We start from the raw sequence: 15,504 nt of genomic DNA on the forward strand, positions 1-15,504 counted from the left end.
GCAGATCCCTTGAGCCTGTTTAGCTGCCTGCCAGGAGCAGTTCCCACCTCACTGCAAGAAGGCAACTGACTTGAGTAAAGGCAGGTTGGTAATTCTGTGCCCCAAACAGCAAACGTGGGGTAAACACACACCGAGTCTGAACATCACTGAGGTGACAACGAACTGCCTCTGCCAATGGCTCCACTCCACTTTGGGAGATGCTTCCCACTCAATTTCCTCTGCCAGTTATTTAATATAATGCTCAGCAGCTCTGCTAAGACTGCCCCTACTAAGAGGTAAAAAGACAAAAAGGAACATCATAGTTACCCTGCTGAAAGGGCAGTAGTTGACAGCACCTCCCCAGAGGCAGTCTCCTCTTCCAGCAGGAAGCTGTCAGTGCCCTTTGGAGCACTGCTCTTCAGTGGGAAGTACAGCACCAGTGAAGGATGTTGCCCTCTGCACGCACCCAGCTGCCCCTTTGCAAGCCTTCTTCTGCCTCATGTCTAGAAAATGCCTTACATGTGCATTAGTATGGTCAGATAGTGGTTAGCAATGTGCCTTCAAAAACTAAACAAAATAGAATAAAATATAAATCTGTTCTGATAGTCACAATGTTGTCAAGGGTTCCCGACTCTAGAACACTGAAGAGACGCTGACAATCTTGTGAGTTTGTTAGGACTGAGGCTCCAAAAACCTCCTTCAATGCCATTTCAGCAACCCTGTGCTGCAGGTTATGATTTATAAAAAAGGAAAAAAAAGAGTCCAGCAGAGTTCACAGGTCATTCCTGCGGGGAGAGCTTGCATCTGCTATAAATCCAATGGTGCTTCCAGTTTCTCTTGCTTTTGCAAGCTGACTGTCCCATAAGATCTAGCATCAGAGAGCCAAAACTCTTTAGTGCAAAAATACCTCCCATAAAGTCTTGTAAGTCTTCCCCTGGAAAAATTTGGCACCAAGTGAGTGGCTGGCTCCTGTTTGATCTGTGTCAGCCTAAGGAAGGCAGCACCCAGAATACCATCTGCAAATCCCTGGGCTTCCCTGATGGAGCAGAGAGGTCAGGGCCAGAGCAGTGGACAGGGTAACTGACTGGTGCTGGGCCCTCCTGCTCCTCCTCAAGAACTCATGTGATAGATATAGAGGGAAAGAAAAAGGCATTTTCTTAATGGACTTATAAAAAAAAAAAAAAGTTGATCAGGTAATGAAATGGTTTGCTCTTCTAGAGCAAATTCCAGTGGCTATGCAGTGACACCATGAGGCAGGAGGTCCCTCCTCCCTCACCCAGGGCAGTGCACCAGAGGATTCCCACCGAGACTCTGTGCTCTGCATGCCCTCAGCATTCCCTCGTTGCTCTCCAGCCACAGGCACCCAGCCCTGCTTCTTCAGTGTCTGACAGGCTGCTGGGCCCACTGCAGAAGTGAAGAGCATCTCCCACCATCTTTCACCAAGTCCCTCTTGGAACAGAAGGGGGGAAGAAGAGGGCAGAAGGTGTTCAGCACCTGTTTCTGGCAGGCTGCTCTGGTAAGCTGGCCCGTGGGCTGGGGGCACAGTTTCCTGCCCAGGTGCTGTCAGCTGCACACCTTTGCTCTCTTGCACATCAGGTACTACAAGGTGAAGGCTTAAATTCAAAAGGAGCTTCCACTCGGTGGGCAGGTACCAGGTTGGAAGGGTGGTCTGGACTGGAGAAACAGAAGGAGCTGCACTAGATTTCAGAACAGCAGGATTGTTCTACGAGGACAGCACAGGGGCACAGCAGTTGGCACATTGTTAAGTCTGACTGCACGTGTGAGTTTTGTTTTTTGTTTTCACTTTTGTTTTTTTTTTTTCTTTTGCTTTTTGCTTTTTCATTTTAATGCACACTGCCAGCATCTGGACGAGGTTGGTTGGTGGCGAGGTATTTGGCTCTCATGCTGGAGGTGTACTGGAGAAAGAAAAGACAAGACAAAAAAAACAAAACAAACAAACAGAAAGTTAAGTCAGAATGACTAATGTCACGACGGAACCACAGATTTCTACCACTTCTCGGCATAACATGGTGTGTATTTACAGCAGGCATCTCAAGGAGCTGCTGACTCAGTCTTAAGAGGAAAGTTTCACAAGTCACTGCATAATTCACTCTGAGTAATATTCTGCCAGGCTGCTGCAGGGGTGCTGGCCAGGTCAGTGCAGACGTGCTGGTGATTTCTCCAAGCTCTCCAGAGAAGGAAATCCAATAGTCACTAAGTCAAAACATGACATATGTTGTTTGGGAGAAGAGAGGGAAATGGGAATGATGCAGATGTAAAAACCCACCCCGCACTTCCATCCTCTCTTAGTCATGTTACAGTTTTCAACCATGCCAGAAAAGGAGGTTGAAAAGAAAATGGGTGCTCACTGCATCTTCACATTGCATTTTATAGCAACAGGGGCATCAAAAGACTGCATGAGCCATGGATGGGCAGCTTTAAAGAAAAGTGAGGAATAACAAAATGATTTATGCCCAAGAAAGAACAGATCCTATCAGGCTGGAAACAGGCTGCCATCAAACAGGATGATATTAGCAAGTTATCAGGTGGGTGACAGCCCACTGTGGTTTGGGATCCAAGCTGTGCACTGTGCAGCAGCAGATGAAACTCCAGCGTGGGGGTGAGAAGAGCAAGTCAGAAAGATGAAGGTTGGTTCAATTTGGAGGTGGTGGTGCTGTTCTTATTCTCTTTTATTCTAAGTAAGTTAATCCAAAACAGCTCCCAGAAGCTACTGAGGTAACTTCAGCTTTGTGTCATTCAGCTTTGAATAATGAGCTGAAAAACATGTAAATAATGCTCAGCAGTAAGAACAGAACTTTGCCTCTTTACACCAATGTGTTCCATGTCTTCTGGGTCCTGCTACCACAATATTAACAACCAAGCAATGAGGCCAGACATTTCATTCCTCTTTTTATACCCTCTGCAGCCTGAATAATTCTACAATATCCACAGCTTACTTCCCAAGAGTGCTCTTCAGCATACTGACTTTTTATCACCTCTTAAACCAAACCACATAAAATAGCCAGTTAAGCTGGCAAAGAGACAACTGAAAGGCAGTTCCACACCAGGAGGTGTGATTTATCTTGCTCGCTGGGAAAGAACATTATGAGGCATCTTTAGGCTCTCAAAAGCTCACTGTCCATGGGGGAGTTTTCAGAGAATTAACGGTATTTTATCAGTTTTCCGTCAAAGACTGACCTGGGTTGAACCTCTGCACAATAGAAGAGAGAAACTGCTCCTTTGGCAGAGCTGATCCCATCAGCACAAGAAAAAGACACCTGTGGCTCATTCTGCACACTCAGCTTTTAGTGTCTTCCATAATTGGAAAACTTTTTTCAGAACATGTATCTTAATATAAATCTCTGGCCCAGAAATGGCATCTATATTTAGGAGACAAAGGGTACATCTGTTCTTTCTAAGACGCGTTTTTTTGTCAGCAAGAGGGCAAAAGATAGAAAATAGCAAGCTGAGCTACTTTAAGGACAATAATCTCTACAGTTTATTAAATGTGATTACTGTTTCAGATAGAAAGTTTAGGGCATTATTAATACATAGGAGAATAACCCAACAGGCTCAGAGAGGTTTAGAAGTCAAAGAACTTTCTCACAGAGTAAGTAGGGCACATTTCAGGTACTGCAATGCTGAAATTATCAGCCAAGCCTCAGGCTAAGAAGAGGGCCTTAAAGCAAAAATGCATTTGAGGGCTCAATTTCCATTTGCATTCTCTGTAGTGACATGTGACAGGAGATGAGTATGAACAGAGAACTTGTCCAGGTGCTAAAGTTTTGTTAGAAGTATTTAAGAAAAAAAAATAATCTCAGATAATAGAAAGTTATTGTGAATCTTTCTGGACAAGTCATAAAGGTTCAGCACACAACATGCAACATAAACTTTCTTTAAAGCATTAAAATCAAGAGGACCACTTGATGAATTGCATTTCAAAGATGTACAGAGTACACCTATCACAGCGAGAGAAGCTGAAAAGAATTCCCTCCTTCCTCCAAAAAGAAAAGACCCCACAGTTGTTTAAGTGTCACTAAAATAAAGTCACCAAGAACACAAGATCTGGAGAGCCAATACTAGAGAGTATTTTACATTCAAACCTACCTGCAAATCCACCACAAGGAACAAATCAAGACTCAGAGCAGTCAGAGTTAGGGCTGATGTTCTCTCCTTAACTCGGGATTTTTGCACCTTTGTACCTCTTCCCAGTTCAACTGAACCAGTTACTCCTTCTGTCCAGTATTTTTAATGACCATGACAGGTATGACAGAAACCTGGCAGTAGAGAGCCAACACTTCCCAGTGCACCTCTCACCAGCACAGCTCTAGCAGTGTGCCCTGGATCTCATCACCCTCAGGTACAAGGGCTTTCTCCACATGCTGCAGTCCTTCCTCCAAGTCCTTCTCTGCATCCTCTGCTGGGAAGCAGAGGAAAGATGCTGTGGAACACACAGGTCCCAACATCTGGACAGGCCAGCCGATGAAGATGTATCAGCAGACACTTGTCATTTTGGGTATGAAACCAAACAATATTATCCAGAGTTAAAATAGTTAGGTCTTCAGTTGCTTTAAAATAAAAATCACTATGTCTTTAACTCCTGTAAAAAGTGATTCTAAAGACAGAAAGCCTGAGCACAATTCAGACCAAGGAGGTCTTGGACTCCACTCTGAGGTCCACAGCTGTCAGGTTCACAGTTGCATTTAGTTTCCTTTCAAGAGGAGCTTTCATAGAAGGTTAAAGAACACGCACAATTCAGTCACTGTTCCAGCACGCTCCCTGGAAGTACCCATGTGCCTGTACACCCTCATTTACCCTTTCAAAAACAGCACAGAGGACAAGCTTCACCCCATACCTCCACCTCACTGCCAGTTTCCCCAAGAAGGGCACCTGAAAGAGTTCTTGTTGCCATTCCTGCTGGTGGCCTGTGCTATTCAGCACAGCCCCTCTCAGTCACTTACCAGCCACCTCTGACAAACACAGCTGCTCGCACACAGGGTTATTTTTGTATTTCTCCAAAGAAAATAAAAGTCTTTCCCTCACATTCAGCCTTGTTGAGGGTATAAACTTTCATAGGTGTGGTTTGCCAGCACATACAAGTTAGGCACTTAACACGCATAGCCTGGACACAAAGGAATCATTGGTGGCAAAAAAAAATTTTTTTTTTTTTTGAGGGAATAATCAGTTCGTTTTAGAGGCCATAAATTCTACTGACTCCCGTGAAATCCATGAGCACTTCACAGCTAACTAAGCTATGCTGAAACATCACTTACCATATGAAACCATGACTGAGTACAAACCATTTACTATTTGTGGTTAAAAACCCACGTGAATTTCTCTTGAGCTACCCTGACTTTGATTTCCTGCCAGAGCTGTTCAGGTAATCCAATAAAGACCAAAGCTTCTGGATTCAAGTTCTGAAAGGCTGATCTCAAACAGCTAGAGCACAGTAAACACAGAGGGTTTGGTGTTATTATGTATGGGAGGAACAAGATGCAGGGAAACAGCTAATTCCAGCCAGTGGGTTCTGAATTCAAAGGGACTTAAGTCTTTCAAGTCGAAAGAACTGAGCTTCTGTTGGTTTTGTTTGTTTTGAAAGCCTTGGAAAGAATGCAGTGCCTTTTCCATGGCCCTTCAGACAGCCACATTAAGCTCGGGTGGGACCATAGATAAACAGAAGACAGTGCAGACTGGGATCAGGTCATGTTCCAGCCCAGGGATTTCAAGTCTAGAATGAAGGCCCCAGAATTTCCCCACCCTCACCAATGTTTTGTTTCATGGAACAGATCCATCTAACATCTCTACAATACCACCTACAGGAGCAACAAAGCAGAAAACCCACCACGAGCTGAGGCCCAAGAGGAGTCTTAGCAAGACTTAAGAGTGGAGAAAGCTGTGAGCCTTTCAAGGGGGCTGGCACCATGCTTCCAGACAGGGTTGTTTGCATTCATGCACCGTGGCAGGGGCATCAAGACACCCAGCAGTCCCCAGGCAGGCAGGCAAGGCAGGCAGGACCAGGCACCAACAGAACAGAAAGGAATCCAGGGCCAGGCTGAGCAAAGTGCCAACGAGAAGAAGCAGAGAAGAAGGAACAGCAGCAGCTTTATGGACAGATATTTCTAGGAAGAGAATGCAAGATATGACTGCGTGAGCCAAAAGCCACGGGCTCCCTGTTCCCACTGGAACCAACACCTTCCTGGCACTGCATGAAGCACTGACCTTCACACCACCTGAGCTGTCTGGTAGCCCTAATCATACCCTGTATTTAACCATCTAATAACCCCCAGAAATGCAGACCACCTCCTCTTTCTGTGGGCATGTGGCTTTGTCATGAGGGAGGAAACGTTGGCTGTCTTGGAGAACAGCAGCAGCTACAGCCCATGAGGAATTCAGACAGTGGAATGGTACTAGGGGGGCCCTGCTCACAGAGTCTGTGGGACATGGATGGGATGATTCGGACACACAGAGAACAAAGAAAGCAGTAAAAGGTTTTGAAACAGAATGAAACAGATCTTAGTGATTATATCTGGACCCTTAGGGAAGCTTTTTTTTAAAAAAACTTGCTCCTTTCTGACCTTAAGTGTAAGGACAAAAGGAAAAGCGGCACACAGATCTGACAGGCATTTAAGTAACTCTTCAGGACAGTTTAAAATTAAAAACCCTACAAATGAGCTAAAAGCTTGTGGCAGGTTGGTACTGATGGTTTTGGGTGTTATGACTACCGAGGACAAGCAGAACAGCAGCAGGGCTCAAGGAGAGCCAAAAGCTGAATGAAGACAACCATTCCTGACTGAAGTGCTGCTAGATTGGTTCTCTTTATTGGCTTCTTGTGATGGGAGAACTTCTGTGTTGCTTTTGAAGCGCAAGGTTATTTCTACATTTGAGCAGCAGTCAGCCCTTGGTGCTCAAGCTGTTCTGAAGTGTGGAATCCAGGCTGAAGCTGCTGTGAGGCAGCTTTGGTGAGGCACGGGCACCTGTAACCCTCACACCGTGCACCAGAGGCCTCTGGAAGGTTGATACTGCTCCTTGAGTCCGCACCAGAGCCAAAACGGATTTTTTACTTTAACCCTTGGCAGGAGGGAATGGGGTGGGAGGTGCAGAGGGAAGGAATGTGAAGAAATAAAAGGCACTGGCCTGGGATAAAGAGTGCAGGGATGAAGGGAGCGGTTGGGAGTGGAGAAGGGGTTGAGCAAGAAGGACCTTGTTTTGCAGTACCTGTTCCATTTGCGGGCGCTGTTACCAGTATGTCCGTGCACTGTCCGAGGGCTTAAGCTGCCAGCTCATATGGCTGCTACTGTCCATGGCAGCCAAATACAACTGTGATGACGCAAGAAAGAGAGAGAAAAAGAGAGTGCAGCCTCAACGTGCATGAAAAACACAGTGCAAGCAAGTGAAACCGTGGTGTGTGTCAGTGACAAGGTGGATTCTACCACCCTAAGGGAATATCCCTGCGGCAAGAAGGAGAAAACAGAAGGAATGAGAGAAGGAAAAACACAAACAAACGAACAAAAAGCCAGGAAAAGTAACGGACAAACAATGCAGCAGGATCATCACATCTTCCTTTTCACCATCTGTTCACAGAAAGCTAAATGGAATAGGTCAGCTCTGTCTACCCACTGGACATAACCTACTTGGATGGTTATCTCCCTCTCCTCCCTCCCAAAAAGAGGCAGAGATGTGTACATTGGTATTCCCTTTCCATCTCTCTCCTCCCACAGACAATTTGCTATGAAAAGTTACCATTTCTTCTGCCTCAATACTCTCTCAGCCACCTGCTACGGAGAGCTGCAAATATAAAAAATCCCAGAAAAGCTTTCCCTGTTTTCTGCCAGTATGACAACAGACAGCATTTTTCTTCTCTCCACTGCCTGTCTACTACATCCCTCCAGGAAACACATTTACCCTATTGCCTGGTTCCTTCTCTGCTCTCTGGGGGGAAGCTCCCTTTTCTATGGGTGCAGTGCTGCTCCCTCATCCTCTCCAGCTCCTGCACTTCCCCACAGCCCACACTGATGGCTGCCAACTCGAGTTACCCTGAAGAAAAAACCCTGTACCTACTCCCAAACCCCAGCCTAAGGCACCAGGACTCAGATTCCCACTCAGGGCATTAACACAAACAGCTACTGAAGAACCAGGGCGCTTCTTGCCTCACTGCAGCCCCGTGGAAGGGAACGTCCTTTCTCTGAAGCACAAGAGCTGTAGGGCAAGGGGAAGCAGGACATCGAAGGGACATGTGCCCTGGCAGTGCCAGAGGGACAGTGCCCTTCTGCCCCAGGGAAGAGCAGCAGTGCAGCAGGTCAGGGATCCTGCTGGGAGCACAGATAACGTGACCGGAGCTCGCCCTCAGAGCACCGGGGGCAGGAATCCTCTGTGGGAAGGGTGGAGAAGGTCTGGCCAAGGACAGAGACAAGGATCAACTCTGCACATTTCCACCTCCTCTACAGCAAGATGAACTGGTCCTCTTGAAGTGAAACCATGAATGTGATGCCTTCATTTCCACCACAGTGCCTACTCCTTCATCCGCCAGCCTCCTCTTCCTCCCCTGCCCATCAATTTGAACCAGGCATCACAGGCTGTATTTTCTTTACCTATGCCTGAAGACTGGTTGATGGTTAGGCATTTTACTACTCATCCTCTGTAATCACACCACCAAGTTAGTGAGCACTGGGATGACATGTTCTCCAGGTTCTGCTGTAAATCAGGCTTACAGGATCCAGCAAGGGAGGGCAAGATTCATTTAGTTCTTACCCAGACATGAAGACAAGCCCATGTTTTATCCAGCATACAGAAATGGCTATCAGGCCATTCTAAATACCAAAACCTTCCATGAAAGTTTCTTTTTTTTTCCTCCATAGGAAATTAAATACAAAAATAGATTTCAAAGAAAGTAAAACAGTTGTGAAAGAAAGATTTAAAAACAAAAATCTCAACAAAAAATAATATAGGTTTCATCCTACCATCTCTTTAGGGCAGATTAAGGAGAGAGGTTCAGCAATAACTCTGAATTTACAGTTTGAACAAGTTTCTTTTTAAACTTGAGGAACCAATGGCACAGATAGCAAGTACACTGCATGCAAGTGAATCAATCCTGCTGAAGTCACCCATCAAGATACTCATGCACTTCAGTGGTGGCAGGACTGGGCCCATAGGATTACCAGTGTTAATTGGCTGAGTTTTAATCCTTTCATGTGCAATGTCCAAAGCAGCACAGCAGGGTTTTATTCTCCATGGCAGGTGAGACACAGCTTGTCTATCCAAGCTGCTGCCATTTATGGGCCAGATCCTGTGTTTGGCTGCACAATCAGCTCCCTTGGGAGTACACAGGAGTGGCCAACGTGTATCCCCCAAAGCTGCTGAAGCAAAGAGCAGTAAAGAGAGACTTACTGAGGGAGGTGGGGACTCCCGGCCAATGAGCGGGGTATTCTCGCAACGGGGGTTCTGGAAATTTGCATTCTGGCTCCTAGGAAAGGAAGAGACACATGGTAACGGGGCACGTGCCATGCTTCTCTGGGGAGGGTCTCTGATGGGGACACAGGACAGAGCATCCTCACCCCCAGAGCTACTCTATCAGCTCAGTCTCCTTCAAAGCTTTTCTTACAGGCCAGGTGGATCCCCCTTTTTCAGACACGGGCACAAAACTATCATAATTTTCCTCGGATTGAGCACTATTTTTACATTCTTACTCAGAAGGGCCCACAATGAATCACATCAAGTGATTTAAAAATAGGTCCTTGTGAAAATCTGCCTCCCTGAAGCATCAGAACTGCCAAGTGGCAGAAATGGAGATAAAATGAGGACAGTGTCTAAGGGGATAAACAAAATGATGTGACAGCCCAAAAAAAAAAAAGATGGGCCCTGATGAGAGTCCAAATGTAATCAGGGTTAGGCACTTCTGGAGAAAGCTCTGAAGATCCCACCTGGACTAGGTATCTCCAAACTGTAACAGATGTCAGAGCTGACTGCAAATACTGTAGAAAGAGAAAGCCCACAGTTTTTTTCTTGGCTCTCAAGTCTTTTGGGAAGCTTCTGGCATATCCTCTCTGTCTGAACAATTAAATCTTCTGGTGGTCAGAATCACTGTGTAATAAGAAGCCCAGAAAATACTTTCCTACCTCTTTTCTTTAGACATTTTCCTGACTCCTGGAGCACAAAGCTGTTCACATTTTGGAGCACGCTGTCTAACAAAACTCTCTGTAGCGCAGCACCTTCAGGCTATTCCCTTCTCCCATTAGATGCCAATCAGAAAACAAAACCCTTCTCTGCTTTTTACCACTCGGTCAGAAGTGGCCAACCTTGTGGCACTTGAGCCAACAGAAATGAGGAGGAAGCAAACGTGGAGGAGCTTCTTGTGGGGATACTCACATGTACTCCGTGACGGGAGCATTGCTGACTGTGTGTGCTGCTGCAGGGATGCTGGTCTCACTGCCATAACTACTCCCACAGCTATAGAGGCTGGGCATGTGCACTCTGTACAGATTATCGTGTGTCTGCCTGCTCCCTTGAGCAGCTGATTCTTCTTCCCCATCATCATCTGAGCCTCTGCAAGAGGGAGAAAAAGTTCCTCCTAGAACCCTACAGTGACCCCACGTGTGGGGTTTGCAGGAAACCATGGTGATCCTTAGGAACCTCCCAGTCATCTTCCACACCTCCAGGTTTTGTACCCGTTTGGGATGCCTCGGGGTGGCAGTGTGAAACACAGCCCACAGCACAGTGACTCAGACCTCCCACAGACCCCATCTGGAGGAGCACACTGCGTGATCCCCTGCAGCCTCCCTGCAGGCTTCTCTCAGGGCTTGGCACACAGGTCTGCAACTGCCCAGCTGTACAGCCGAGGGATGGACACGCATCCCAAAATATACCGCGCCAAAAAACCCCACAAACAACAAAAAAAGCGAGGCAACGGGGATGTAAGTGCCATGCGCCCCACAGAAACATCCTTCAAAACTGCAGTCTGTGTCCTTCCATTTCCTGTAGACACATCCAAAGAGCTCTGAAAGATGAGCCTCTGCAGACTTCTCTAAGTCCCATTCTGGTTGCAAAGGGTCCCATCCTCTGAAGTCCCATTCTGCTTCAGCTTCTAGCAAGATCACAGAAGTCTTTACAGACACTAAGTTGCAAAATTTGCATCTAAAGGCTTTATCTTCTCAAAAATGCCAGGGTTTTAAATCAATGGAGAGCAGTTTGCCAGCTGGTTCCCTCCGCCTTCCCATAGTATTCTCTTGCACCTCCTATATAATACACACTGCTATTTTATCTCCCTAATTAGGGGGTGGAGCACCATGGACTGAAATATATTTATCTGTGCTTAAAGCTAGTGAAGGGTTCTACCCAGCACGGACAGACATCACTAGAACCTCCCAAACATCACCTGCAGCCTCTGCACCACACGGTGGCACTGAAGACCGAGGAATTGCAGCCAGCACGTTTTCTCACAGGCAGTAAACTGTGACATGCTCCACTTCCCTGGGGCAGAAATGGTGCTCCATGGAGTGCAAGGAAAACCCTTCAGTTCCCAGCAGCAGCCTGAGCCTGCTGGGATGGGCAGGGCAGGCAGCACAAAAGGCAAACCTCTCTCCTCCCAACAGGCAGACTGCCCTGCTCTTCGTGGCAAGGTCTCTGCAGCTGCCTGTGGAAGAGGTGAGGAACCAGCCATTTCCTCAGGGGCTATTCTGGCACTTCCTAAGGCCACTTCTCTGTGGGCGCTGCAGGCTGGGCCAGCTCTGGCTTCCTGCTGATGTTCAGGGCCTCCTGTTTTGCCACAAAAATCAGATGGCAGGAGAGAATTTGCTGCAGTCTGTTGCTCCTCTGCAAGAGCAGAAAACTCAATGCCATTTTCACAGCTGCCTGTGGTGCAGCAGCCAGTCAGTGAAGTGAAGGTTTGCTAAGGACTTACTGATTAATCTGGTTTTCCTCATTAACACCAGTTCCAATTTCCAAGTGTCTCACCTGCCCATGTTGTTGACAACAAGACAGCTTCTGATTTCCATTATCTGTGCAAGTCAGTCACCTCAGCATGAGCAAAGCTACAAAAGCAAGTGTAAACTGCTTCTTTTTCCAATTCTCTTCCCCATAGCAGAACAAATGCCTCAAGACAACGTAAGAGAGTAAGAATTTTACAGAGAGAGCAACAGTTCAAGCATTACCTCTATATTACAGCTGTAATCATTCATCTGACTTGACTCACAGCCCTACAGTGTGCTGAATACTCTGCACAGAGTATTCCAGTGCAGCAAGACTCAGATGTTAGTATCAACCACAGCCAGAGAAAAACACAACCTTTTTTTTTTTTTTTTCCTGTTAGACCTGTGCTTATAAAGCCTCATCCCTCACACTCCTGGGATCATGTGGGAATGAACTCCATATGCTCATGGGCACAAGTCCAGCAGCAGCCAGTCTTCACTGGGAAAGAGCTCTACAGTGCTACAGGATCTAAACCCTCTCTGTACCTCTTTTGCTGCCAAGTGTGTGGGACGCTGCAGACAATGGAACTGAACATGAGGGCTGTGACAAAGGAGAAGAGAACCAGGTAGATGAGGCCTTCCACTCCATCATAGCAGAAGCCTGTCAGAGCCTGGACGTAATCCTGCAGAGGGAAAGGAGCAGAGTTTCCTGATCACTGCAGAGTTAACGCTGAGCTCCAACTCAAAAGTCTTTCTTCAGACTACACTCTCTGAAACAACTTAGAGACATCACAGTCCCTTTTTCTAGAGCATATTTCTATTTTAATTTCAGGGACTCGAGTGTTTCTCATAAATGATCTAACCCTTGTTTTCCCTCACAAAGACCAGCTTGGATTTAGACACAGAAATATTTTCAACCGCCCACAATAAGACTTTAAGAGGAGGAAAAATAAACAGCCAAGGCAAACAGCCACTCAACTGAAGATACAATATTTTTCATTAAGCCTTTCAGCTCCCTCACAATGTGCCATGCCCAAGAACAGAAGCATGAACTGTCTGTGTCTCTGCCTTTAGAGAGGCAGTGAGGACAACAGTAAGGACATGCTCCTCTGCTCCAGGGCACTGCACTCCATGGCAAAGGCAACAAGTTACTTCCTACACACAAAAATCCCAAACCTGAAGGCCTCTATGGCTGCAGCTTGTAGATGTATGAAGGTCATCTAGCTTCCTGTGTTGATGTTAAACTCAAAGCTAACTTGATCCAAATTCTCATTCCCCTTTCTGCAAGAATCAGTTAGTAAAAAGCTGTTGCAAATTTCCACCAGAGCTTTGGAACTCTAAACTAATACAGGCTCCACACCCCTTTTGCTCTTTCTTAGCTCAAGCCCAGCTACCAAGAACTCACCAAATGCAGACTCCGACAGTCTACTAAAGCTGTCAGCTGCTGCAAGTTGATCTCTGTTGAATTCAAAACCTCCTGGATCCGAGTGAGATACTCCTGCAAACAAGAAGCCAGTGATCAGTGCCAGGGAATGCATGGCAGGAGCTGGTTCTGGGTTCTGTAACCCATTGAGGGAAGCCCCAAAGAACAGGGACAGCACACTTGAGGAGAGTTACCTTGGAGGTGGGGTGCTCCTTGCTCGCTGACCTCATGAGCTCTGACACATCATCCTGCATTTCTACCAAAGCCTTGTGACTTCCTGACAGCTTCTGCTCAACACAAAACATGCAATGTTTCAGCACTTCAGGCCACATGGACCAACAGATCTCCTGGGAAAAGACTGAAATCCTATTTCCCAAATACTGAAGCATCCTCTGTATGAATGGTACTAGTAAAAGACGTCCCAACTGACACAAGTGCAGCTGCAATAGGGTTAAGTTTGACTTTTAGCAAACTGGAAGAAGTACAGACAGAGAGAAGAGGAGAAGGGAAGAACCAAAAGGGGAAAAAAAAAAAACCCAAAATACACAACCAAAAACCACAAACTCACAAAGAAAGAACAAAATACATTCACAAAAAAATGTACACACAGCTGGGCCTGGCTCTAGGACAGAAGGGAAGGAGAAAGGACACAAAGCACTCAAGTTCTCACCACAGAACACAGCTGGATTTTTTTTACTAAATCAGATGGATGAAAAAGATATAATGTTAACTGTAGAAGTTGTTTGTATTAGGGTGCAGCCTTCACATCCCTTTACAGCACCATGAGAATTTCACATGCAATAGCATGTCAGGGAGTACACAGAGCAACCAGAAATGCAACAGATGACAGAGGTGCATCAAACCACAGCCTGAAGTGTTCTTACCCCACCCTTTAAAACAGAGGAAGACATGATTTTGAAAAAATCCTAAATATAAACGGTGAAGCAGCTGGTGTCTGCCAAATGGTGGGTGGTGTGGGCCCGTTCTGGCCTCTGATGGATAGACAAAGATTGGAATGGGCCCAGGTGCTGTTCTTCTGCCCCCACACAAAAGAATAATGACTCACATTTATACCTCAGGATAAATCCCTTGGATGTTCAAAGGTTTGTAAAGAGGCATCTGTGAAAAACACTCCTTCACCCACAGAAGCCACTGCATTTTGGGAGTGGAGTGTTATCACTGTTTAACCCAAAAGAACCTTCAAGAAGAGATTCAAAGCAGGAATTACAGAGTTTCCCAACCTGGCATTAACCATGGTGCTGTGTCTCCACAGTGCTTTAGACAAGTGCCTTGTAAACAGAGGTACCACCAACAAAGCCATTACACACCACATTACACACAGGCTCTTCTAAGGGGGTGTCCTGGCCTGAGGCTGGGCAGGTAGTGATGAAGTTGGAAAAAACTCCTCCCTAAATCACAGTGCCACCTCCTGCACAGCTGGGAGGTAGCTACCAACAGTCAGAGTGCTCCCTGAAGCAAACAGCCTGGAACTGGCACCAAGAGCACCTCCCCTGCACCCTGCAGGGTGAGGAGACCCAGGGGTGGAGGGAGTTAAGGTGCTCACACTCACCTGCTGGAAAGGGTTGGGGTAGCCAGCACTACAGGTCATGTAATAGCGGAGAGTCTCTGTGAAGACACAAGAGGAGAAAGTCAGGCCACATCAGTCACTCCAGCTTTGCAGTGTGGGCTCTGCTCCACTCAAAGTCAGATGGAGCACAGAAAAAATTTTTATTCAGAGGTTGGCACTATCCACCACATAAACCTAAGACAAGACATCAGTCTAGGACAAGTTCAACTACACTACAGTGAAGACATACTCATAAACCTCCAGATAAGACTGTTACTGTGCTCTGCTAACAACATCATTTGTTTCCAGGCTTGAAGACACAGCTGTGCTCCTCTTCATTCAAACCAGCCTGGTGCCCTCATGAGCCCTCTACAACACTACATCAACTGCCAGCACACATAAATTACAAATACCAGGCTTTCCCCTGCTATCCTCAATAGTATTATCAAGGAAGGGAAGCTCTGAGAGTCTTGATCATCCAAATGCCTTTAGATTATTCCTCAAACATTTACAGTTCCTCTTCAGATGAATATCAGCATGCCAGCTCAGCAAAAGCAAGAATGATGTTGGCGTGGAAAAAACCTACAAAAAGCCCTAAAACACACAAACCCTCTGCATTCCCCCCTCCACCAGCA

General features: G+C 46.4%; 1 protein-coding gene across 3 annotated transcripts in view; it reads right to left on the reverse strand.

Annotated features, from left to right (window-relative positions):
- Window positions 1-1,764: 1,764 nt before the first annotated feature.
- TTYH3 (tweety family member 3) overlaps window positions 1,765-15,504 on the reverse strand; it is a 69,597-nt gene continuing 55,857 nt past the window's right edge. Inside the window, exons 8-15 of one of the 3 annotated variants that reach the window (XM_066329747.1) lie at window positions 14,873-14,928; window positions 13,497-13,589; window positions 13,285-13,377; window positions 12,426-12,562; window positions 10,342-10,518; window positions 9,364-9,439; window positions 7,195-7,296; window positions 1,809-1,895 (exon numbers count right to left, since the gene is read on the reverse strand). In XM_066329747.1, coding sequence (XP_066185844.1) covers window positions 7,216-7,296; window positions 9,364-9,439; window positions 10,342-10,518; window positions 12,426-12,562; window positions 13,285-13,377; window positions 13,497-13,589; window positions 14,873-14,928 — 713 coding nt within the window. In that variant the 3' untranslated portion in view covers window positions 1,809-1,895; window positions 7,195-7,215. Of the gene's footprint in view, window positions 1,896-7,194; window positions 7,297-9,363; window positions 9,440-10,341; window positions 10,519-12,425; window positions 12,563-13,284; window positions 13,378-13,496; window positions 13,590-14,872; window positions 14,929-15,504 lie in introns of all 3 variants that reach the window. The other 2 variants (XM_066329748.1, XM_066329749.1) reach the window with 2 other exon arrangements.

Source organism: Sylvia atricapilla, chromosome 15 (genome assembly GCF_009819655.1).
Source record: "Sylvia atricapilla isolate bSylAtr1 chromosome 15, bSylAtr1.pri, whole genome shotgun sequence".
Taxonomy (NCBI): Eukaryota; Metazoa; Chordata; class Aves; order Passeriformes; family Sylviidae; genus Sylvia; species Sylvia atricapilla.